This window comes from Anas acuta, chromosome 1, assembly GCF_963932015.1.
Source record: "Anas acuta chromosome 1, bAnaAcu1.1, whole genome shotgun sequence".
NCBI classification, from domain to species: Eukaryota; Metazoa; Chordata; class Aves; order Anseriformes; family Anatidae; genus Anas; species Anas acuta.
Genome location: NC_088979.1, coordinates 69,757,661 through 69,783,099, shown reverse-complemented (window position 1 = coordinate 69,783,099; position 25,439 = coordinate 69,757,661). Strand labels below are relative to the sequence as shown.

The 25,439-nt window shown below is 42.7% G+C and overlaps 2 protein-coding genes across 5 annotated transcripts in view; one reads left to right on the top strand and one right to left on the bottom strand.

Annotated features, from left to right (window-relative positions):
- PPP2R3B (protein phosphatase 2 regulatory subunit B''beta) overlaps positions 1-2,609 on the top strand; it is a 52,884-nt gene extending 50,275 nt beyond the window's left edge. For all 4 annotated transcript variants that reach the window (XM_068681681.1, XM_068681690.1, XM_068681672.1 and 1 more), the window contains one exon: positions 1,434-2,609. In XM_068681681.1, the coding sequence (XP_068537782.1) occupies positions 1,434-1,578 (145 nt within the window). In that variant the 3' untranslated portion in view covers positions 1,579-2,609. The remainder of the gene's footprint in view (positions 1-1,433) is intronic.
- A 1,197-nt stretch (positions 2,610-3,806) lies between these two features.
- The window catches only part of LOC137856363 (cohesin subunit SA-2-like), a 62,068-nt gene continuing 40,435 nt past the window's right edge, over positions 3,807-25,439 (bottom strand). The window contains exons 17-33 of the mRNA XM_068681661.1: positions 24,716-24,819; positions 24,181-24,273; positions 23,996-24,085; positions 22,769-22,972; positions 21,309-21,385; positions 20,254-20,341; positions 19,203-19,280; positions 17,194-17,286; positions 16,289-16,457; positions 14,891-15,042; positions 13,987-14,088; positions 12,519-12,673; positions 12,266-12,394; positions 8,722-8,912; positions 7,552-7,720; positions 6,454-6,544; positions 3,807-4,770 (exon numbers count right to left, since the gene is read on the bottom strand). Coding sequence (XP_068537762.1) covers positions 4,762-4,770; positions 6,454-6,544; positions 7,552-7,720; positions 8,722-8,912; positions 12,266-12,394; positions 12,519-12,673; positions 13,987-14,088; positions 14,891-15,042; positions 16,289-16,457; positions 17,194-17,286; positions 19,203-19,280; positions 20,254-20,341; positions 21,309-21,385; positions 22,769-22,972; positions 23,996-24,085; positions 24,181-24,273; positions 24,716-24,819 — 1,994 coding nt within the window. The 3' untranslated portion in view covers positions 3,807-4,761. The remainder of the gene's footprint in view (positions 4,771-6,453; positions 6,545-7,551; positions 7,721-8,721; positions 8,913-12,265; positions 12,395-12,518; positions 12,674-13,986; positions 14,089-14,890; positions 15,043-16,288; positions 16,458-17,193; positions 17,287-19,202; positions 19,281-20,253; positions 20,342-21,308; positions 21,386-22,768; positions 22,973-23,995; positions 24,086-24,180; positions 24,274-24,715; positions 24,820-25,439) is intronic.

Genomic DNA, 25,439 nt, shown 5'->3' with positions numbered 1-25,439 from the left:
TCACCGTGTTAATGCACTCCTTCAGGAAAATCAGTGTGTTGCTCTAAGAATAGAATTCAGTTTTGTGCCAGGGCCAGGGCAATCCCAAGCACAAATTCAGGCTGGGTGGAGAATGGATGGAGAGCAGCTCTGTGACAAGAAGGACCTGGGGGTGTTGGCTGACAAGAAGCTCAACATGAGCTGGCAATGTGCACTCGCAGCCCAGAAAGCCAACCGTGTGCTGGGCTGCATCAAAAGAAGTTTGGACAGCAGGATGAGGGAGGTGACCCTCCCCTTCTACTCTGCTCTTGTCAAGCCCCACCTGGAGTGCTGTGTTCAGCTCTGTTTTTCCTAGTAGAAGAAGGACGTGCAAGTATTAGAATGAGTCCTGAGGAGGGCCATGTATCAGAGGGCTGGAGCACCTCTCTTATAAAGACAGGCAGAGAGAGTTGGGGTTGTTCAGCCTGGGTAAGCAAAGGCTTCAGGGAAACCTCACAGCTGCCTTCCAGTACCTACAGGAAAGATGGGGATGGACTTTGTCAGGGAGTGGAACAGAACAAGGGGGAATGGTTTTAAACTAAAAGAGGGCAGGTTTAATTCAATACTAGGAAGAAATTCTTTACTCAGAGGGCGGTGAGGCCCTGGCACAGGTTGCCCAGAGAAGCTGTGGATGCCCCATCCCTGGAGGTGTTCAAGGCCAGGCTGGATGGGGCTTTGGGTAACCTGGTCTGCTGGGAGGTGTCCCTGCCCATGGCAGGGGGCTGGAACTGGGTGGGCTTTAAGGTCCCTTCCAACCCAAACCATTCTGTGACTCTGATTGCTTCCGACTAGGCAATGCCAAAGCAGATCCTTTTTCAATATCAGCTGTCACTGACTTTAGCTAAACATTTCATTATCCATCTGTTCATTTTCATGTTCAGCAGGTGCTTATCAGTAATTTCTCACTAAACAAATTGCTTTCTAGCCTCTGCTTTAAATACACGGTTGCTATCACTTCCTTGTGTTCATACCCATTTTATTAATGCTTTTGGTGTGCTTTGTTTTATTGCATCTACTGCAGGAATGTTGTTTTTCCTAACCCAGCTTAATTTCTGCTTTCTTGAAAAAAAAAAAAAAAAACAAAAAACAGGATTTCTGTCAGATGCATAAATCTTTCATCTGACAGCGTCTAACTGAAGAGTAGTCCACTACAGCATTATGTATTAGAGCATTTTGTTTTCAGTATAGCTGTGTGTATTTCACTCTTCTGTCACATGCAGAACTTGTTGGTAAACCAGCTCAAATTGAACTAACTTCTGCAGAAACTGTGGTGCATGTGATTATTTATTTCCTGAAAATATGAAACACTGAAGTGATGTTCTTCCTGCAGGTGCCTTGTTAGTGCTGGGACACTTGGACACTTCCCAATGTATCTAAACCTTTTTTTTTTTTTTTTTTTTTTTGCTAATTTATAGGTACGAAGCTGAACTGAATCCTGTAGACCATCAGAAGGCGAACGTCCTCAAGTATCAAATGGAAAAAAGACCATTTTTTGAAATGCCTTCACACCTGGCTGATGTAGACTTGGATGAATATGACTATGAAGAGGACTTTGAGTAGCTGTTGCGGTCAACACTTGCAGAAGAGAAGGGACAGTCTGCAGCAGGTCTGCTACACACTACACATTTCAGTGGGGTTTGTTTCCAGGAAGTCAGCTTAGTTTTGTGCTTAAAAAAATATTTAATCACTAGACTACCTTTTAAAAGAAATGCATTTGTATGGGATGATGAAACTTTTGTATTTATTCAATAGTCTATAGTTTTTAAAATTGATTAAAATATTTATTTACAGATGTTGCATAATTCCTTCTTGGAAGAATAACAATATTTGACTTTAGAGAAGAGTAATCTACTGTTTTTTAAGAGAACTGGTTTAATTCTAAGTTGAGGCGTGGTGCACTGACTGTCTCCATCCCTTATGTAGAGAGGCATTCCTGCCTTGCTAAGGGAGGTAAGGAGACAACTTCTACCTGGCTGGCAATGCTTATGTGCTCACAGACAGCGCTAGGGTTCTTGTGCCTTGTCGGAGACGTGACCGAGTGTGTGACCCAGCTCTTACTTACAGACACAGTTTTTTTGGACAAGCTGAGCATATTGGTGCATAAGGAAAACTAATGCCAAAACAAGTTGCTTCTCTTCTCTGTATAGTCTTTGTTTGCCCCAACTTTAACTTTGCTTGGCCTTTAAACTTCAGTGTTTTCACTGACGTTCATTATAAAAATACTATTAAATAGTGCAGTCTGTTTTAGTGTCCATACTTGATCCAAAACGAGTGTGTTATTTCTTGTAGAAGGAACCAATTTTTTTAAATCCTTTGTATAAATGTTACTTGATCAGTGATGTGCACTAATTTGTTGTGGGCATTCAGTGCTTTTGTCTGTCCTCCCCTTCAGTTGTTTGCTATTGACACATTCCATGGATATTCATAGTGTCACAGCAGCTTGAAATTGTTGCCTCACTCTTACTGTTAAACAGATTTTGTTGAAAAAAATGTACAAAAAGATGTAAGTTATTTTGTTTGCAGTGTAGATCTGTTTAAAATGTTTAAAAAATCATGTTTGTATTTTGAAATAAAGATTTTCATACATGTAATTTAACAGCTCTAATTGTTATGTACTACATCCAATTAAGTTCTGAAAGAACCACTTAAGCTATGGGTTCCATATGTATGCAGTCTGGTTAGATAATTACACCAAGCTGCATATTCAAAGCAGATGAGTTCTAGCAGGTTTTTCCCCATCCACATGGCAGTGATGCTACACAGCTGGAGGAGGTACGGAGCAGTCTGTGCCCTCAGCTCATCGCGTGGCCTTCTATTGAGACTTACAGACTTACAAACCTGTGGGCCTTTCAGTAATGGAGCTCATCACTCACAAAAAATTGTTTTTGTCCCAAAACAATTAAAATCCTTAGAATATTATTAGAAGAAATAAAGTTGTGGTCCATTATGCCACCTTTAATAGGAATGTATAAATGTCAAATTTCTCTAAGTGTTATGCAGACACCTTTCACTACTTCCATGTTTTCCTTAGATTTTCAACCACTGAAGATATACAGAGATTTATTAAGTCCTATTTGCCAAATGTGCTGTTAGAAAGATGCCAAACTGGCTTTCTGGCTGATGAACCTGAGCGTCTATTGCTGCTCAGGAGGTTGTGGCATCCTAATCTTCCCTACCCAAACCCTTCAGCTGGGAGCTGGCTTCTTAGAAGCAGCTGTAGATGAGCAGCCAAAACTTTTCTCATCACAATTCTCCATTAAATAGAGCTATGGTGAATGGTAGAACCTGTAGCCATGGTTGATGCTTTGTGTTTTAATTGAGAGCAGGAGTGAAGAGATTTCACTATACATTTGATAGCCAAGGCCCTTTTTTCCTAGAGGATGTGCAGAGGTTTAATGGAGCAAATGAGTGTGTTGCTGTAGAAGTCTTCTTCCTTGAAGAATGATTACCTTCCCCTGAAGCGTAGTTCCCATCCCTAATGTTTTTTCCCAAAAGTTTGAGAGCATTTGTGCCTGCGGTCCTAGACCTGTGTTCTTGGTGCAGCTGCACACTGCCTACTGTGAGGGGCCAGGCTGAGATCCACACTGCGGGGGGATGAGGGGAACATCACTGCTCGATCTGAAACACACACCCGCTGCCTCGGCAGGGATCACAGCTTTCAGTCATGTTGCTGGGAGCTGTGCTCCCGCTGTATTTAATAACAGGGTCAACCAGGGGCCAGCAGCACCGCTGGTCTTTCTCCAGTCACTGTGGGACTGTCACATGCACCTTCCGTACTAATGGACAGCAACGGTTATACAGTTTATTTTACAGTCATGATCCAAAATATATACATAGATTAAAATTTTAAAAAAGCTTTTAGGATTAATGCAGTGTACAATTCCATGGAGCAGTAACAAAGCATTCGAGTGAAGAACGTTTCCAAACCTGTCATGGAAAGACTGCTTCTGAAGGGCTGTATTTACAGTCTATTTACATTGTCTTTTCAAGCTTTTGATATCCCCAGTAACTACTACGTGCTTGCTGTGCATGACGGATTTATTCCAGAGGAAAATACTGAGTCAACTGGTCCACTGTTGTGTTGTTGCTGCAAGTCTCCTGAGACTGTGTCCTGATCCCCACAGGCAACCAGCCGTGTTTCTGTGAGTGCTGGCGTTCAGAAATGCTTTCAGACGGTGTGAGCCACGATTTGCACCTTACAGGCAGGAAGTGAGCAGCCCTGCCGCATCCCTTGCCATCTGCCACCCAGCAGGGCCCTGTCCACAGCTGGGCCAGGCTCCTTGTGCTGTGACGGGGTGCGAGGGCATGAGCGCATCGCCGTCTCGGGCCTCTCACACCCAGCAGGGCACTGCTCTGAGCTAAGCACCCTCGTCTCTGTCTCATCCAGTTCACAGAGTCGCTGAGTGTTTGTCAGTACCCTGCCTGCGATCCTTGGGTTGGGAGTTTATCCACGAGGGCACTGAAGTCCAGGATGAAGTGCAGCAATGATGGTCGCTGCTCCCACACCTCAGAAGCACGCCACCAGCCAAAGCAGTGATACTGACGAGCAGCAGAGCGGAGAAATCACCCACGGTGCTAGGAGCTGGTACTGGGTGGATGCCTACAGGGGGAGACTTGCCTTGAGCTGCTGTGCATCTCCTGCTGCCTTGGTTGATGCCGTCACAACCGCACTGTTCACTTCAGCAATTGGCAGAAAGCAGTAGTAGCGTGTTCTTCACTTCCATTTATCCCCTCATTGTCACCTTAACTCTTCTAGACCAGACAAAAAACACATTAGTCAGTCTCATATTACCAAGAAAACATCACAGAGGAGCAGCTTGTAAGGTGTCAGGACAGAGATGTCTGAATGTCAGGCTAAAGGGCCATGAAGACAACCAGGGGGCTGGAGCACCTCTCCTAGGAAGACAGGCTGAGAGCATTGGGGCTGTTCAGCCTGGAGAAGAAAAGGCTCTGGGATGACCTCACTGCAGCTTTTCAGTACTTACAGGGTCTCATAGAAAAGATGGAGAGGGGCTTTTTGCTCAGGCAGATAATGAGAGGATGAGGGATAGTGGCTTTAAACTAAAAGAGGGGAGATTTAGATTAGATATAAGGAAGAAATTCTTCACTGTGAGGCACTGGTGGTGAGCTCTGTCCCTGGAGGTGTTCGAGCCCAGGCCTTGGGCAGCCTGGTGTGGCAGGAGGTGTCCCTGCCCATGGCCGGCGGTTGGAGTTAGGTGGTCTGTAAGACCCCTTCCAGCCCAAGCCATTCCGTGGTTCTGTGCAGCCTCTAACCATTCAGCAACGCGGCCGTAGGTGGCTCTCAGAAAGCACGCTGGCTGCCACAAAAGGGAAGAGGTATTTCTACACCACATGGAGCTCGGAAAATGAATGACAGGGAAAGGCCACACACACCAGTTAGAAGCTGTCCGTTTTCTGTATAATTTCAACCTTGGTCTGCTGATTTACATTATTTTATTATCAATCTTCAATTGGAGCTGCTCCAAGCCCATTGCCTAAACCAGTATTTTACATTTTAACAGGCATACAACTGGAAGAAAACACAGAAGTCCTTTCTTTCCTTCCAGTCCTCAAGCAAAAGCAAAACACGGGGTTTGTATCACATTACATGTTCAGAGAGCAGAAGGAAATGCAAAAAAAAAAAACCAACAGAAACACTCAGGCCCTTGCAATGACTGACAGAGCAAACCCTTGGAGCAAGGAAAGGCAGTGCTGCGAGGCCATGGTGTGCAGCAGCCTGGTTGAGCCCCTGGCACTCGGCTTCCCCCAGGGCCACGAGCCCTTCCCTGCTGCTAGGATCCGTTCCTGGTCTGCGCTCAGACCCAGGCAGGAAGCTGCAGCATGGCCACACTCCTACCTGACCCCAGAGGTGCCCTCAAGAATAACACGGGACTGCGCCATCTGTCACCCCGAGCCCACAACGCTCAGGTGCTTCCCTTCGAATCCCCACCTGGCCTGAGGACAATTTAATCCCCCAACAGCCTCAAATGGAGAAGGACAAAAGCCAAGGGACGCTCCAGTCACAGCGATCAATGGCCGGGGAGCACAACGCACACACCTCCTCCGAGGCAGACATTCCCTCCAGGCCACGCAGCAATGCCATCCCTGCAATGTGTCAGTAACGTGAAGCAGCTGCAGAGGGTTCCTAATTAAGGAGCTTCGCAGTATGGGAAAAGGAAACTGGATCTTCCTCGTACCGCGTCCTAGCTGGTCTCCAACATACCTAAGGGTGTCCAGAAGCTACGCTACCAATTGCCGTAAGGCACGCAAATAAACGACCTGAAGAAGGAGACCTCAGACAGCTGGAAAGGGAAGAGGAGAGAACTTCTTTCCTCAGCGTGAAAAGGGCTGCACGACAGCCAGGTGGGTACTCATAAGGTTCTGAACTCACGTTCACCCACCCTAAGTACAGCTGTCCACCCAATCCGAAATTACCTGGTCTGCATCAATCACATCAACATCGGCATCTTCACTTTTATCTCCCGCTTGTCGCTTCATCGAGACATCTGTCTCAATCTCACCTTCGCTGAAAAACAAAACAAAAAGCTAAGTCTTGAGAAACTTTATGAGGGAAGTCATACGTTGCGCAAGTTTTATTAAGGCAGAGTGGTGCACACATCACTATCTGTTGCTGAGGCACCCACAGGAGGTAGCCCAAAGCTTCTGGCTCAGTATTGCCTAGGTATGACATAGGTGGTGCTCTGAGGAATGTCTGAAAAAGGCTGTTCAGAAACAATATCTTCATTTAAACAGGCTGGACCTGCAATCTCCTATGTTTCTTTTTTTTTTTTTTTTTTTGTTTTATTTTACTAGTATTCACTAGGTCCATTCAACAGGTGTCCCAAAACCTGAAAAAGCATGTGTCCTCCTTCTGGGATTTGTATGTCAGCTTTTACCCTGCCAACATGGGAAGTGGAACCCACCAGCTCAATAAATGAATTGCATTGCAGGACATTATCCCAGCCGAGCACTCTGAGCTCTTTACACAGCTCAGAAGTAGACTGAAGACTTGCTACTTCTACAACACCTCTCTTACATCCAGTTCTGGTGGGTTCCACTCCCATGTGTGTGCACGCTCTTTAAAAGAAAGCCACCAGCAACACAGCAGTTAACAACGGATCTGCAGAGACAAGAATCCTCTCTTTCATTTCCAGAGGTGCAGAAAACACCCAGCATTGGGCTGCAACACACAGCCAGGGAACAGCTGACAGCACAGGCCTCTGATCAGGACCAGAGACAAGAGAAGTCGGACAGGGAACTCCTCCTCCCTTGTCTGTTTCCCCACACACTTGGTATTTGCCCAAGAAGTACTGGAAGCTCCGTTGCAGTGGGGAACAATGAGGGCAAGGCAGCAAACGCAGCTATCGGCCCGAGGAAATGAAGAACACAGCCTGTCCCTGGGACACGGCTCGCACAACACTCTGCGCTTTGCCCATGGCAGGACTACAAAAAGCAGAAGCAGAGGTGGGTTGAGAGACCCCAGCTACCAGCACTGGGACACGTGAAAGAGCTTCTAAGACATCTCGCCAGTACCTTTGCTGCAGCCCGCCGGGACAAGGGAGTGGCACATGCTCCTGCGAGTTCGTCTCTCGAGATTTCAGCCTCTTTCTGCTCTTCCCTGCTGCGGAGGCGAGCTGGGAAGCAGGCTGTAAGGCTGGATCTTGGCTTGCTGCTTCAGCAGGGCTGGCTTCAGGCAAAGACCCTGTAGGAGACAGCGAACAGACCCCGTTCTTCAACCTCGCCCTCAGAGGCTGGGCATTTCCAACAGCAGCGTCCCTGCTGCAGGGGAGCAGCGGAAGCCAAGCTCAAGGAGAGATTTGGGGCAAAGCAGCCATTTATTGAAAGGTGCAACTAAAAGGCACACAAAAGAAAAACAATTTAATTTGCCCCAATCATTTTTGCAATTTAGGTTTACGATCTTAGCCCCAGTCCTTTCGTGCTACCAGCACTGCTGACTCTGTGTCACCCTCACGATAGGAGGGCCACTTGGACACAAAAGGACGAGGTTTTGGAAGGCAGGGCACTAACAAGAGAAATTCTGAGGAAGAATGAGAGAGAAACTGAAGGTCTTTGGGAGAAATTCCCTCTCCTCCCCATAGACCTGCACATGTCCATAGCACTTAAGAGTTTTACTGGCAACTGCTTTCATTGTGGCTTTACTACATTTAACTAATCCCCACCATGTCTTTACAGATTGGAAGTCCAGGAGAGCAGCCCACGCACCTCACTAAGTTAGGAATATGATTCCAATTTAGAAGGCTAGACCCCCTAAAGCCTGAACAGATAGAAAGAACCCAGAGAATGATTTGTCCCAGACTATCTGGGCTGAGGACACAAACCAACTTCTGGGAATATTGCGCCTTTCTCAATCACCCACAGGGCCCAAATCAACAATGCCCTTAACGTAACAGCTGAAAGCACCGAGCCAAGCCCCAGTGGCACAGACAAATGGCAGAGCTCAATTCAAGATCATCTGAATTTGGCTCACACAAGGTCTCCAGACCAATCTTCCTCCAACTGAGTAACGAAGAGACCTTTAACGACAGCAAAAGTTTGGCAATAAAGCTGAAGGCAAACGCCACGGTTCCAACTGGAGAGGCCACGAGGTCCAACACGCTGTGGCACCGCTAACGCAAAGCACAACGCGCATTTTTGCTGGGACAAAGCCAGCACAGCTGATTCCCAGCAGCCCCATTCCCATACCGTTTGACAATTTCCTTTTGCAAGAAGATGCCTTAGAGGTGCCCACTTGGGACCACTCCCCTAAGCTGCCGAGGACAGAGCTCTCCTCATCTTCATTGGCCAGTAAGGAGTTTTTGTACCAGATCAACGGCTGCCATTCGTCTCGGCTGTAAGGCAGCGGCTCGACTGCGTACCTCTGTAAGTAAGCATACCTGGAGAAAAACAGAAGCAAGCATAAAAAAACTCAGTATCCTTCCCGTCAACATCAAGGGAAATTTTGCTAGAAAGGCATTTTGCCTTTACTGTCCAAAGGTGCAGACAGAACTGTCAATGCAGTGAAAACAAAAGACACCCTTTTTCTCTTGTCTGACATCTCTGAAATATGGGAATAGTTAAAATGCAAATGCCTTCAAAGCTAAGAGAGTGCCTGAATTTCAGCATTAGAGGCAACGTTTGGTTCACAGGAATTACAGAATTACACCAGTCTCTAAAAAGAACTCCCCACGTAGGAAGTCACTGCCCATTGCTGCTGCCAGGGGCAGCTTGAACAGAGCAGCACTCTGAGGGCACGCCACTTTTCCTGGGGGCCCCTTCCTGCCTCTTGGACTGCCGCGAAAAGGAGATCCCAGGTGACAGACACTCCTTGTGATTCAATAGCACGGCAGGTCAGGAAGTGGGGTATTTGCACCGCAAGTGCCTGTTTTGTCATTTATTTTTTTTTTAATGAACAAGCAATAAAAACACTTCTCTGGAATATCGTATCAGCCCCGATCTGATCCTCGCAGGTTCACAATAAGATTTTGAGTGTCTGAAAAAAGCAGTTAACAGCTCTGCAGTTGTGACAATGCACAGGACGCAGAAAGCATTGCTTCAAATCCCTGTTCTGCTTGATTTGATTCACAGACTTGACGTTGTACCCCCCTAAGTCTCAGGTGAATAACTTAATCACCAGGCTACCAGCCCTTCTGGAGCAAAGAGGTCCCCTTCAAACATTTTTGAAAAATAGGATATTTCCGACACAGTTTTTCTGATCCATTCCTACATCACAACAATAAGAAAACAAAATCACAGCCTGACTCAGGATTAGAAACTGGATATTCACTACATTTCAGCTACAGCTCATCACTTCAGAATCAAGCCCCGTCTTGTTAAAACAGACCCTACCTTAGCAAAACCAAAAGTGACAGTTTTAACACCAGCCTGTACAGTATATTATTTTTTCTTTGATTAAGAGAGTGGCCTGGAAAATATCAGACATTTCATTTGATTTGCAAAAAAAAAAGAAGGAAAGAAGATAAGAAGGAAGGAAGGAAGGAAGGAAGGAAGGAAGGAAAGAAGATAGGAAGGAAGGAAGGAAGGAAGGAAGGAAGGAAGGAAGGAAGGAAGGAAGGAAGGAAGGAAGGAAGGAAGGAAGGAAGGAAAATCGGTGCTGGGAGGTGGTTAGGGTAAGCACGACTCAATTAGAGTCGTACACCCTGAGCGCCTCGGGAATGGCGAAACCCCAGTAATGGGATTTGTTGGTTTCAAACAAGCACGTATTGTAACTACAGTTTTAGGGCCTAATCCAACTGCTGTCCGTGTCAATGGAAAGACTCCTACTTATTCGGGAGTCAAGCTCTTCGTACTGCTTGTTATTCAATAATCCATTTCTTGTGTGCATTTTGTGGCACAGACCAGCTGACACGTCAGGTATTTTACTGCTACAGCCTGGGCAATTACAGGCAGAGAAGGTTAAAATCCATATACTTTGACGGTGTTGAAATATACTCCTTTCTATCAAATGCCCATATTCTGTATCTCATCTGTTATAGGTACATTCACATATGTGAATATACAGACCTGGACATCAATCCCATGATTAATAATAAAAATGAAAATAACCAGATGTTTATTTCTGAAAGTTCATGTTGACCCAAAGCATTCCACCCAGTAATTTATGATACAGCTAAACCTAAATATTTCTAGGAGGAAATATAATCTCCTGCCCCTGCAAGGCGTTTTAAGCCTCCCAGAATAGAAACTGTTACTCTAGAAACATTGTCTGAAAGTCGTTGTGGATAAAATTCCAATTTCCCCCCTTGTGAATTTTATTGTTTCCCATTTGTCCCCAGCAGCAGTGGGTGGGTCTGAGGCAGCAAACTCAAGGAGCATTCCCTGCTAGGTTCTGTATTTCCCACAAAAGTTTTCAATGTCTAAACCTACCTGAATGTATAGATTACAATTAGGGATATACTTCTGGAATATATCCACCAGTCAAGAAGTTAAATATAACCATAGGGAAGAATAACCAGAATATAACTTTATATCTGTCTATTTCTATTATGATTTTTTTCCTCTTGTTTAATTGAAAAAACACCCCTTGAAGGTACATGAAATTACATTCTTTTTAAAGGATGAATTAACAGACATCTACTTATTGCACAAGTATTACCACACAGGTAATAACAGCACTTCAAAATCCTGGCAACATGGACACAGATGTACAGGAACTGTACAAAACCAGTACATACAAAATCTATGACAAAAATCTAGTCATAGATCTCAAAGATTCTGTCCAAGAAGAATGCACAAACAGAAAGGGAAGTTATCACTTCCTGTCGATTATCCACCCTAGATTTACCAGGGCTGTGACCGGTGTATGTCAGATGTTTTTCTTTGCTATTTTGCATTTTAGGTTTGAATCCATTTTTTAAAAGTATGTTGTGTGGGTAACTGGCAATTATTAATAAACTTTATTTGTCACGTAAAGCAGCAGAGAATTAGACATTTTACCAATCTTGACCTATATTATATAAAAAATGGTTGATGGCCCCCATGGAGATTAACCTCCAATTTCAGACAAAATGACACAGGACCAAACAAGTGACACAGGGCTCAGCAAGATAAGTCGTCGTTTTTCTTTTGTTTCATTGCTTCTTCTCCAAAGCAGAACCTTTCCTGACAGGTACTGGAGTAATTTGCTAAGGAATTCCAAAAGGCAGATGTGTCTTCATGTTTTATCTAACTTTCCCATGTCTTCAAATGTGCTCTCAGGAAAATGGAAATACTTGTTATATATTTTGAAATAACTTTTGCAGTGTCTTCTAAAGAAGAGGACTGAAGTACAGATATCCAAAATACACACTACTGACCAGGGAAATAAAGACAATGGACAAATGGCTCAGTCCTGACCCTGTGGAATTAGATTGTTGCAAAATAATTATCTGGGCATTACGTCCTCCTCAATCTTTTGTGTTTTACTTTTCTCTTCAGAAAAGCATTCCTCCCACTCCACTAGCCAGTCAAGTTGCAAATCTCTTCGCATTGTCTTTCCCTTACGCTAATTGCCACATAAAGTCACAACCATTCTAGAAAAAGGTGTAGAAAGGGTACTGCACATGTAAGTAAATACTATGATAAAATTCAACAAGTGTCTCTAAAACCAAGAGCCTCAGGGGCAGATTGATTTCAAAAGGTCTCTGAAAAGCCTTTGAGCAACTTCTCCAGCACTGCAGGTCAAGTGTCCCAGGTACAGAGATATACAAAATACAACCCATGTATGACAATGTGCAAGAACTTAACTTACACTATTTTTTTGTCAGGCTTTAGCAGCTTATAGGAAAATTCACTGATGATTAACAGAAAGCTTAAGTTAGGAGGAAAGCTCTTTCCGTCTGTTCCAGTAGCTCCTTGAAAGGCAAATTCGATCCCTTCCCTATTGAAACAAAACAAAAACAACAACAAAACAAAAAAAAAAAAAGAGAGAGAGAATTAAGTAATAAAACAGACAGCTAACAAAAGCAATGACCATGGGCAAAGTGATATTACGTGGCACATACTTGTGTATCATGGCTACAGATTCTCTAGATTTCACTTGGTCCCAGCCAAACGTTAGCGAAAACCGACGAGCCAGTTCTTTCATGTTTGTGAAGGAAGCAGATGCCAAGTCCACACCAGTACTGCTGTCTTGGCTTTCTGCACACGTCTGAAACAGCTGCAAAAGAAGTCCAAGATAAGCAACCACATGGAACCCTACAGGCAAACAAAGCTTCAGGAGGACAGAGAGACACATGCACCCAGTAACAGCGTAAAAGATGGAAGCCTTACAAAAGAGTAAAGTCATGTTCTTCAAAAGCACACAACTGCAACAAGCACTAGGAACTGACACAAAAGACAAGTGCTTAACAGACATGCACAAACTGAAAAGTAAAATAAAATAAAAAAAGACATGCATACAAAGAGAATCAATTCCCGAAGGTGAGGGCCCCATCTCTTGTTGAGTCTTCTGAATCAAGCCCAAGAGGACTAATATGCCTGAGAGGTTTTCAGGGTATCAGAATGCAGATATAGCACACAGGTCTGGCAGCAGGACAGCCCAATTTCTGAGAGTGAGACTGGGTTAAAAGCAAGTCTCAAAACCAATTACTACATTTCGGGATTTTTTTCCTAACAGAACATGGAAGTAGCTTCAACCTGTTAACTTTCAAGGTCAAGCCAAGACCAGAAAGGGCCTGTTGTCTATGTGATACACAAACACAAAGTCCTGACTATGTCAGCAGAATACATGTAGCCAAATGCTGCTTAGCCTGGTCTAAGCTCAGATTTCAGGGGCTGGTTCGCAGATCTAAGCCCCTGGCAATGGGTGTGAAATAAGCAAAGCTCATGTATCAGTACCCCCTGGGAGGAGCCTGCTCTGGGGCTTACAGCACGACTCGACAGGAGCTAGAAGCAGCCCTGGCCATGGGCAGAGCTGGCAGAAGCAGCTGCTAAAATAGCTGACTGGTCTCATCAGTCAGCAGCTGCAAAACCCTTCAAAAGGGCTGTGCCCCACTTTCTTCCACAAAAAAAAAACACTGAAAGTACTGGGGCTTAGAGCTGGCCAGCCACCGGCACACTTACTCACAGTTCCTCAAATTCAACAGGAATTGAGGTAGTCAGTAAAACACAGAATACTGTCCTTAACCTTAAGGTTAAGAGACACCCACCATGTCCCAAGGGAGACTCTATAATCTCAACGATTACATCAATCCCAACACGCTATGCCTTTGAAGATTGAAAAAAAAAAAGAAAAAAAAAAACCTGTGCACAAAATTAAAGTTTAAAATAGGTGTAATGAGTAAAATAGGTGTAAGGAGTTTCATTAAGACATGCAAAAACACATATAAATAGAAAGCAAAGCCAAGGAACCAATTTCTTTCACTAGGCTTTAAAATTAATTTGAATAATTACGGAAAGGTAGGGAAAAGGCTAATATGAAACACAGCTGTCATAAGAACCCCCATCCTCTCATTTTAATTATAACCTTACCTGCTGCAGACAGAGAATCAGCGCCCTGGCACTCTCAATTCTGTTATTGTGCCTCGTCCTGCTTAGAGTTTCTTTAATTATATCCCCAAAATCGTTGTAAGCCTATTAACAGCAACAGATGAAAATTAGCGTTTCCCTTCCATAGTGCTGGGAATACACAAAACACATGACTATGTTCATGTCACACAAGAAGTTTATAAAACACTCCCAATATCGGTACACCTAAACTAAAAAATCAAAATTGGACGTTTTATTTTATGTTTAAAGCAAAGGTCTGCTCCCTTAAGAGTAATGTGTATGTTAAAGTTACTCTGAAATTGTTAAGTATTATAACAAAAGAACAATCCTCCTTAGAAAAAGAACAGAGTTTTATATATTCAACCAGTGCTTGCCCAATGAAGTGAGGGTCAATATCCACACTCAGGTATTTCCAGTGGCAATTGCCTGCTCTGTGCTGTTCTTAGCCCTCTCCACACACATTTCAGAGTGGCTGAGGCTCTAGCAGCTGTCTAAGCACAGGGACCCACGTGAAATCTAGGCCATCTGACCATGAACTGTGGGAGCTTTATGAAATATGCTGACCACTTCAGTGTGAGACTCTCCATAGTTAAAACACTCTCCCAGCCATAAACTGCTTCTCCGTAATGGCCTCTTTGGAGAAGCCAAGGAGCAGATGTTCAGACATTTACCCTTTACTCAACTTTCAGTTACTTTGTCTGCGATGACACACCTTTGCAGAGCAAGGAGGCGAGACTGTTCCGCTCTTGCTTGGTTTTATAGCCCTTCTGTGAGTACACGAGGATTCTGAGCCATAAACCATTAACCACATCTTTCATAAACACCGGAGTCATTTTCAAACACTGAAATGCGCTGATAGGCAAAGCACTGTTATCTAAAACATTACCTTCACATAATGCTTATAGATCTCAGCAGCTGCAGTCGTCTCCACCACATTAAACACTATTAACTTGCAATATGCTGCAAGAAGACTCCGCTTTTTGTGCAAGTCGTCAAGTTTGTAGTTTTCGTCTTTTCTCTCCTCCTCTTTTGTCAGGTCTAGGGAAACAAAAGTGTTGTAGCTTTGTTCCAGTACTTTATTCAAGGTATCTCAATTTTAATGACCAACTTTCATCTGCATAGCACAGACGCAGCCGTTCAGCCAACATACTAGGCAACAGATGCTACGCTCAGCTCTGTGTATGTCAGAAAACACAGCTTTCCATTTCCATTTCAAAGCTTTCAGCTGATGACAGTGAAAGTGAGTTGTTTGCACAGTCCTCTACTCTGATCTTCACAGGGATTTCTCATTTCTACTAGGCAGAATCTCCTTGTATAACACTGCTCAACTGCAGAACAGAACCAAACAGTACAAAATAAAAGGCACAAACACACAAAATGGAAGAAACCAGATATGTTGCAATCATGTTGCGTTTTGTGGGTTTTGTGTGTTTTTTTGTTGTTTTGTTTTGTTTTTTTAAAAACACAGACAAGCACACCCACAGCATTAAAAAATCACTTCTTTAGGGAAGGAACCTGCAACAGGTTGACAAGGATCCTTTGTGGGGAGGACTGAGAAATTGAAAGCATCTTACAGAACAGGTTTGAAACTGATCTCAGAAGGCCATCGAACCCAAAACAGGTCAGACTCGATCAGTTTCAGGTACATAACATAGGTAATGCGCCCAATGCTGAACACAGAACTCCATGTGAACAGCTGAAGGGCAAGAGTTCAGCCCAGTAATCTAGGATGGTGCTTGGTTTTTCAAAGCATGACACTTGAACTCAGCCTCAAACCACAATGAGCCAACGATCTATTTTCAAAACACTCCCAAAAGAAACCAGCCTTCACAATAACATCCTCAACTTGGCATCTGAATTTGTCTGAAAAAGGCAACACAGCAACAATTACATAGCTGTTTCCCACAAAAACTGCTCTGCATCCCCACATCAAAATCCTCCAGTCCTTTACTCTGATGGCTTGGAAGAGCCCATGTATTAACAGAGTTGCACTGTAACACTGCAAGGCTTTCCACCGCAGTGGATGACACCATCTCTACCACCAAAACTGGTCTGTCAAATACCTGTACGTTTCCACCCATGCCTGCATTACATCAGCCCTTTCTACCTGGGAGTAAATTGGCAATCGTTTCCTGTGATTGAGCCACAGTGGAGACAAATCACTGAATTTATATTCATCGAGCAACTTTGTAAGGGGGCCAACAATGACTCGCCCCCTTGCAGCGCAGCCGGCAAATAGCAGCGAAAATGGTAGAGTGTTTCTTCAGTGCTGAAGATGTCTGACCTTTGCTTTCCTCTTTCTCCTCCACAAAAATATGTTCTTGGACAAACAAAAGCAGTTTTTCCTGAAGGGAAGTGCTGGGAAGGTAATCCAGAAATCCCACTTCTTCTTCATTATTATTTGAATCTTGATGACTCAAAATCAGCAGCCAGTCACAGAGTATCACGAAGGCCTGTATCAAGCAAACAAAACCAATGAAGGATCCAGAGACCATCTTACTTTTCATGCCAACTCCCATTTGCATCCCATCAAACACCACAAGTCAGAATCTGGTTTCTATCCTACTTCTTCCTCACAAGCTGAAGATTTCTGTTGGCCCCACCCTCTGATGAAATGCCACAGCTGAGCCCTTCCAGAACCTACACTTTAGGATACGGTATATGCAAGTATCATGCATGAACACCACCTAAAGATTTGAATTTCAGACTTCTCTGAAAAGGACGATGAGCTCTATTATGCCACAACATCTCTCTTTCAACATGTGAATCACTGGACAATTTCTCCAAATGTTCCATTTTTTAAGTGACATTCATAACAAGGCATTAAAAAAGCAATGACAGTAAGCAGTATACTGATTATTCTAAGCAGAAAATGTAGTGACTATCAAGTGGCAAATCAAGTCATTCAGATTCAGGCTTTGATTCTGCATATGGACCATGCAGACCCAGACCTGTGTTTGACTAAAGCACTAACTTTTGTAGCATTTTAACTAACTTTAACTATGTTAAAATAAATAGCATTTATTTCAAATAAATAGTTGAGGATTGTTTATTTTAAAGAGTCATTTCTCTGCTAAGAGACAAAAAATTACAAAATCAGCAGAAGGAAATACTGGCATGAAAAGAAAGAAAGGCATTTAAAAGGAGGACTGAGGATGCATGCCAGTTAAGTGATATAAGAACACAAACCTTTTCTCTCACGTCTTTTTCCTTATGGGTGAGGAAGTACATGCAAATCTCACTGAAACGCCTCAGTTCTCTTCTTAATGCCAAAAGAGCGCCCTAAAAACATATGTAAGGAAAGTGGCAGGACTGAGATGTTAGGGACTATGACCCAATAGAGAATTATAGAATAAACAACTGTTGCATCTTTCTCCACTGATACCATTCATTTAAGATAGCACAGCAGATGCCATTATGAAAGAAGCTGACATCTCACAGTAGCAACAGCTCACCAGATATGAACAACTTTAAAAATATGTCTTGCTTTCAGGCACGATATCTACGATAGAAAGGTCAATCCATAAAAATACATACTTTTTCCCCCCACTCCGGATGCAGAAAAGTGACAAACAGAGGGACATGTGCATCTTGCTGAGGCTAGCGGTGTTCAGCAAGTCACAAACTCTTTGGTTCTCCATCTGTAGGTTTAGCAGCTCCAATATCATTTATTCCCTGATACAGCCCTCCAAGCAACTAGGAGGTCTGCAGAACCCACTTCACCTTACCCTTAACAAAGCAGGGATAATAATTTCCACTTTAGAGACAGCTGTAGAGTCACAAAAACTCTAGTCCACCCCACCTTATTTTCAACACCCAACATGTGAATTGCCTTCTAGAGTTGCTCTTCTCTCCCCTTCTACTGATTACAGAGGAAGCCCAGTTTAACTACACTGCTAATTGTGGCAACAGACAAGTCTATTAAAACAGTCTACTTGATTTGCCCAGAGCCAAATAAAAGACCTCCTGATCCTTCACTAGGTCCCATCTGTTGTACCATACAGAGCAATCAACAGAAGAAGGCCTTTACAAGAGGATTTCATGCCATGCAACTGGATCTTTGTAAGAAAGGGGATCCATCCCAGGGCATGCTGAGAAGGAGCAGAGGGGGGAGGTAAAACACAGCCGTAACACCATTAGAGGAGGAGGGGGGAAGGAACAGTCCCAGAGCTGCTGTCCAGGAAATGATGGTTTTTGCTCTCGGAACTTCTCTCTCTGCCAATATCTAGATTTGGTCCTGCAGAGTGGGCCGTAACACCGTACTTCCAATCAAAATCTGCTCCCGTATGAAAGGCCAAGTTCAAAAATGTGCTGCCCCATTATCAGTCAAGCTAACAGTGTCTGGGCAGGAAGGCAGAACATATTAGAGCAGTGAGAGATGCACACATCCACTCAGGAATGGAATGGGACGGGAATAGATAGTGAATCAGTCACCAAACGGGTAACCTCCCAGCTAACATTTCTCACACAAAACAAATGCCCATGTCAGCGCCCTATTCTGTACACACAGCAGCACCAGAGGAAGGGGGCGGAATGACAGAAACAGCAACACTTGGCGTAGTCGGGATTCACCACGAAGAAAAACTGCAAAGGTATAGATTCACATGGGAATCAAAGTATAAAAGAGTTTTCCTCTCTGGTATCTTAAACTAGAATATCTTCTGAAGTATCTGGCAGAGACTGGCACTATGCAAAACCAATTAGGAAAGTAAAGTAGTCAGCTGATGAAAAAATTACACGAAGTTTGAAGAACGTGGGATGTCACAGAATGTATAAGTAAAATAAGGACGTAAGAATAAAACAAAGCAACAGGACTTCCTGGAGTTTTCCTTGAATATTATTTGTTGCTTAAAGCAAGAGAATGAACTGTTTGGCAGTGGAACAAGTTCCTTATCTCCATCAAGCATGAGGAATTCGCTGCACATGTTTTGTAGTAAAAATAGAGGTGAACTGTTGTTCCCATATTCTCTTGCATACTGAAAAGGCATAAACACTTTAAAAAATAGGGAAGGGTGTGGAAGGTAAGGGGAGATATACAGAGAGAGAAAACGTCCCAACTCAGTTTGGTTTCCTCAAGAAAATATACAAATTGTCTTCTTGAGAAAGCTTGTTTTTTTCTGGCTATCTGAGAATAGAAAAGCATCTTGAACTTCTACAAGCACAACCCCTGGGTTTCAAAATGATGTGGAATGGCCAACCTTGGAAGAATTTTCTGCAGCTGCAGCTACTTGCCACAGGAGAGAAAAATATGTGCACTGGAGAGCTGGCAGGATCACCTGCAAATAAAAACACATGTCCTTTATTTACATGAAAGGCTTGACAGCAAAAAGCCTGGCATTCTGCTTGCTGCTTGCACAGCCATTTCTACACTGCAAAGAATGTAGGTCTTCAAAATAAACACAGTAGGTTTACACCCAAGTAAACATTGCCTGCTGAGAAACTTCATTACTAAGGTGCTACTTCTGTGTAACTCTGACATCCTGATGCGTTCAATGGAACATAACTCTGTAATACAAGGAGTATTCACAGAGGCTAACTTCATCTGTGCTTCTTAGGATTTCTCTGCTGTCTTTGGTGAAAGGCTGACTCCTCCAAAGGGCAGTTTAGAATAGAAGCCAAACCTTAGTTCTCTGGTACTACAACTAAAGGAGCCTACCCACAGGCTTCAGACTTTCCCTCTTTGGTTAAATTTTGCCTTTTTCAAAATAAGACCAAATTCTCCTGAAAATGCAGCCCGATTAACTGCTCAAGTACTTAAAATACCATGATATACCTCTACCTCGGCACAGCCAATGTTTGAGTTGAGGCAACCAGACAAAGAAAAGGCTGCAGGTAATTACAACAGGTAATTACAAACTATCCTCATCAAGTGTCAAATTGCAAGCAACAGGTCCAAAATTTTTCAATTTCTGGTTACAAGGAAACCATGCTCCTCATGGTCCCAACAATTTCATATGTACTCAGAGTGAGGTTTTGCAACCAGCAGGAAGTACTGACCATGGGAAAGTATTTTTGCTTTTTTGAGAAAGCAAGTTGTCAGATGACTATTCTGTCGTAGCTCTGAAAAATCTCCAAATTAATGAATACATGGCTATAATCCATTGATTCTAAATAACATTATACCAAAACCTTAGTTTCCATTTGTCAATCTGGGAAAGAACATCCTCCTGCCTCATACAACACTAATACATAAGATTATGTAATGTTTGCTGTTTTTCCTGCTTTCAACCTTAAGTATCAACAACTCACCAGAACGGACAAACACCCATGTTGTATTTCAAACAACAGCAACCGTAAAGTCTTGTCATACAGCTTCCACTTGGTGAGATCATGGGCACTGCAAGTGGAAAAAAAAAAACGAACAAACAGAAAAAAGAATGTCACACTTAGCAAGAAATGAAATCTCACCTAATCAAGTAGGTTAAATGAATCCTGTTTTTGCCTTCCTCTGATGTACAGCAGTAACTTTAAACAACTAATAATTAATTCTAATGGGGAGGGGAGGAATACAGTCTGCATTCCTGCCACAAAACTGCAGTGTCTGTGAGGAGAGGAGGAGAAGGAAGCTGGACCTCTGTACATTTTCCTATACATTCTATTCACATTCTCTAACTGCCCAAAAACGTCTAAAGAAAAATTCCCCCATACACACTTTAAAAGAGTACTTTGAATATTATGAAGTGTTGCAACTCAACTTTAGGTTCCTCTTTGCATGAGCAGAGCAGCTCTAGTATGTAGGATAAGCAAAAGACACATTGCACAGAAGGCCATCTCCCCAACCCTCTACTATCTCACATGGTAATTTATTTGGTGAACAACCCCTGCAGAACCAAGCTTTTTGAGAAATCCATGTTTTAGAAGGAGAAGACCAAGTAAATTAAAACAAATGAAGCAGATAACACCTGCTGCACTCATTACACCTCTTCAGACTGGCCATTAGTGTTGGCCATAAGGCAGTGCAACAGCATGCAGCTAGGAGGGAGGCACCGTAACAACATAGCTGAGGGGATGTCAACATCTACTCTGACATCCCAACTCCATTACACACACTTCTTAGCCCCACTAGGGCTGATTCTCCAACCTCAGTAAGTCAAAAATAATAATAATAATAATCCATACCCAAGAGCACAGCTCTGTTCAGGAGAAACTAAGCCTTGCAACATCTCTTATAGGAATAGTTGCCATTTTCTTGTGAAATTCTTACTAAACCCAACAAGCAAGAGCAATTCTCACTTGACATCTGTTAAGGCAACACTAAAGAATATGGGAAAGTAAATTAGCAGTACGTAAAAAAAACATCTCACTTGTGAAAAGCTGCTATTCTTCTCAAAGCAGCGCACATCCGGGCAACTTCTCTTGCATCTGTGCAAAATCCTCTTTGCTAAATTATGCAGGTTTAGGAAACAGAAAGGCATTAGCCAGCATGGGGCAAAGTAATTGCTGCGTACTCTTCCCACCCAGCCCACAGACTTGAATTTCACACATGCAACTTATGTAAACAGAAACAGAAAACAACATGTTGACTGCACAGAAATTTTGTATCAGTGTCCCTATCACTACTAAACCCCCAGCAGCCTCCCTCGAGTACAGCACTGCTAAAACAGAGTAAAACTAGCAATTAGGCTACCACAGAAGTGTTAAACCTCACACAGTTGCTAGGTATCTCTGGAAAGCTAACCATTCACATGGCATTGACTCTCCGTGCTTCCAGCTGCCAGATCACATTCAAAGATAGCTAAAAATATATTAAAATACTTTCCCATAGATGCAATTGCTGCAGTTTCCACAAGGATGCTACGTGATTATGGGAGATGGTATATACAACCAGGAATTAGAAGGGAGGGGCTGCAGGAGAAAATCTCTTTATTTAGATACGGATTACTCTATGAAGGAGTTGAAGAATCCCTAGTCTAGCACTTATCTTGTTTCTCATAAGTGCACATTCTCCCATATTGACATAGATATCTATTTAAGACCAACAAAATAAATCCAATCTGAGGTTAGGGGATTTTTTGGCTTGACACATTTTACAATATCCCAGTGTCCAATAAAAACCTGCCAGCGTTTACTCCCATACCATGGCATGACACCTGTTCATGACGGCACAGTTGATCAGATCAGCTGCGGGCTTCTGTTGTTCAGTTCAGCCAGCAAGCTATTCATATCACCACCAGCTGTTTCTGCTTTTTAGAACTAATGAAAAACTTTGAGGAAGACTCTACAGTCCTCCTTCAAGGGGAAAGTCATCATTTCGAAGACCCCAAAGCGATGTTTTGTTGTGTTTGTTTGTGGTTTTTTGTTTGTTTTTTTTTTTTCCTAGAAATATGCAGCCAAAGTCACACTACAAAAGGCATCTTGCATGCAGTCAAATATGAAGAAGTACAGAACCAAAGCAGTAACCGGTATTTTGGGAACAATCTCATCACCTACAGATCCACAGTCCTTCTTAGCTGATCTTTTACATAGTATTTTTGGCATAGTAATACTACAACAGTGGAACCCGTGTCCAGAATATTTAGACGACATAAAATGTCCCTTTGCTGCTGTGGACTACCTCATTTACTATTTTCACCACTCTATTCCTGCCAAATCAATAAAAAGTAAACCATCAGTCATTTTAGAGGAGCAAACCCAACCTTGAAAGCTCTGCTCCCCCCAAGCAGAGAAACAGCAGGCAAAAAATTGTTCCATATCCCCTTTATTTTTTTCTCTTCTGTTTTCATATGGAAACAGGCTGTTTGTCTCTGCAATGAGTCACGCTCACCTTTTGCCAGAAGCCATCCAGTAGCTGGTTAAGCTGTCCCGCCAACTCATCTATCAGCTGAGTTCGGGCGCGATCCACCTGATTGTAGATGGCAATTTCTTCACTGCAGAGGATATAATAAGTCCTGGAGGATGCCTCAAGGACAGATATGTCAGAGTGTTTGACCACAATGTCTTTTACCTCTTTCAGCAAAGCATCCAAATGCTGCAAGTGATAAAAGGGGTATTACAGGTGAAATGCATGCAAATCCACTTAGGCTTCAGACACATTTCGCTTGGACCATGCATCTCTGTAGGTCACACAACCAGTACCAAATAACTGTCAGTCTAAGGAGCAGAGGGGCAGGGTTAGTGGATACATTTTTTTTTTCTGGCTTTATGGTTCTTTTTCATTATTGTCTGAATCTTTGTGAAAAATTAAGCAACTGTTTTAAGTCTTGTTTCAGTAATACACCTTTGGCACTACTACTACTATAAAAAAATAAATAAAATGTTAGGGAATAAAGATGTCTTTCCAAAGGAAAGGTGTGTCTCCAAACAATGGAAGTTGTCTCCCCCAGCAGCAGAGGACAGATACTGTTTCAGATCATGTCAGCAACTGCCATCTTCACTCTTACTGGCAGGACGAAACTTAACTTGTGCCATGCCACTGACTCTCCCCCTCTTCCAGTTAATGTTTTGTGCTGAAAGTAATCTAGGCGTGTTTGCTTGTTATCTCCCTGTAAACATCCCTGCTTAAGAATACATTACACTATTTCAAGGATTTAATCAATCCATTTCTGACCATCCCTTTCCCATCAGCAGTTACACTATCTCCATTCTTATCTTTCAGTTACTATCACCCCCTAGCAGCTGGGAGTCAGTCCTCAAGGAGAATGAAACCTACTCTGTAGAAAACTCCAGGGAGATGCCAGGTTAGACACATAGCATAACCCACCCTCTCTCCACCCATCAATGAAAAACCCAGGGGCAGGCTATCGCATGAAGACACAACCCATCACCCAGCAGGGCCAGTCATGGCATATCAGAACTGACAAGCGCTAACGCTTTTCTTTGGCAGCTTCCAATCAAAAAGCAAAGCCTGAAAAAGACTGCTTTCCTCAAGGTACGAGGCTGTTTCTTAATATTTCAACAGGCTTCTATTTGTTCCAAGTCACACTGAATTCTGTACACTGTCACATAAATTTAGCACTTTCCACATGCACCGACTACCCCAATTCCTATTCACCTTCTCTAGATGTCCCGTACTGTAAACATCTAAATCATAATATTGTGGAATCTGCAGAAGATTTGCCACTTTTTGTGCATCTGTTGAATACTGCAGAGAAGAAAAAAAAAAAAACAGGATATGAGTGCACTGCAGGAATTTTAATGAAATATTTAACATGCATTCACAGAGCAGCTGTTAGTTACCTTTGCCAAGAGCTGAGGAAGCACCATAATAAAATGTTCTGTAATTTTGGTACAATCTTCTGATTGTATTTTCTTCTCTTTTACTGACAGAATCTGCAGACAAAGCATTTTGTTTCAATTATAAAATCTCTTAGATCTGAGTGGAATTTTACATGTAATTCAAGGTTAACTTATATGCCTTTATTTAAATCAAATGAAGCCAAGATAAAGATATTTTCCGTGGAGACAACCAGATGCTTTTTTTATTTTTTGTTAACTTTAAATTAGATACAAAGCACTGAACAACAATTCTGCATGGATAAAATGCTCACCATTTGTCAATAACTTGCTTTAACTGGCTTTTTTCTAGTGTTCATCCCCTTCAACATCCACTACTAATAAGATCCACAGGTCAAACGACAGTGTGACATTTCGTAAAAATATGCCAGTTCATTTCTGAAGATATACCTACCACTGGGAGCACGCTATCTGGCAAAGCACATAAGACAAAGAGATTGTGATTACAGCACAATATGTAAGAATAAAACGCACTGACTTTTTTGGCTGCACCTCTGCCGGCTGGAGGATGACCTTCAGCTGCTTCTCTAACCGTCGCGAGGATAATTTCAGTGAGAGCACTTTTTTGGGCATCGTTCAGTGCTGTAAGTAAATCAGTCTCCTTTCAGCATCACACAAAAGAAAAATGAAGTTGCAGCAACAGCTAATGAAATGCCTATTCATTTATCCGGACAACTGTGGAAGGACACTACAGAAAGAAAGATGCAGTGTTGCTAAATAAACACCTAGAGAGCATTTGATTTAACTTGAAGAAAACTATTTTCTATATTCACTGAACACAAAGATGATTTTTTGTCTCATGACTAAACTTTTTAGGGCACTTGGGATCCCCAAAATACAGGCAGCTTCCATGAAGCCCATCTTTATTAACTACTATAACTACTTCTGAGCAACAAAATGTTTTAACTCACTGGGTCTGCAAACTTTGATTTCAATTGTACAACCACCTCCAGTTCTAGTACAACTATTATTAAAGTTCACTTTAAGATATTTTTATAAAAAAAAAAAAAAGAGTTCTCTAACATGTTAGATGTCAATGAACTCAACACATTGTTCTTCTCTTCAGGCGTGAACAGCAGTCCAAAAATACCACACTTCATTCAATTCTGTTAGATTCTCAAGTTTTGAACAAACAAAAGAAGGGAATGTTACTTAAGCTTAATTATGCAAGCGTTCTTGCAAAATTTCTAAACTAACATTAC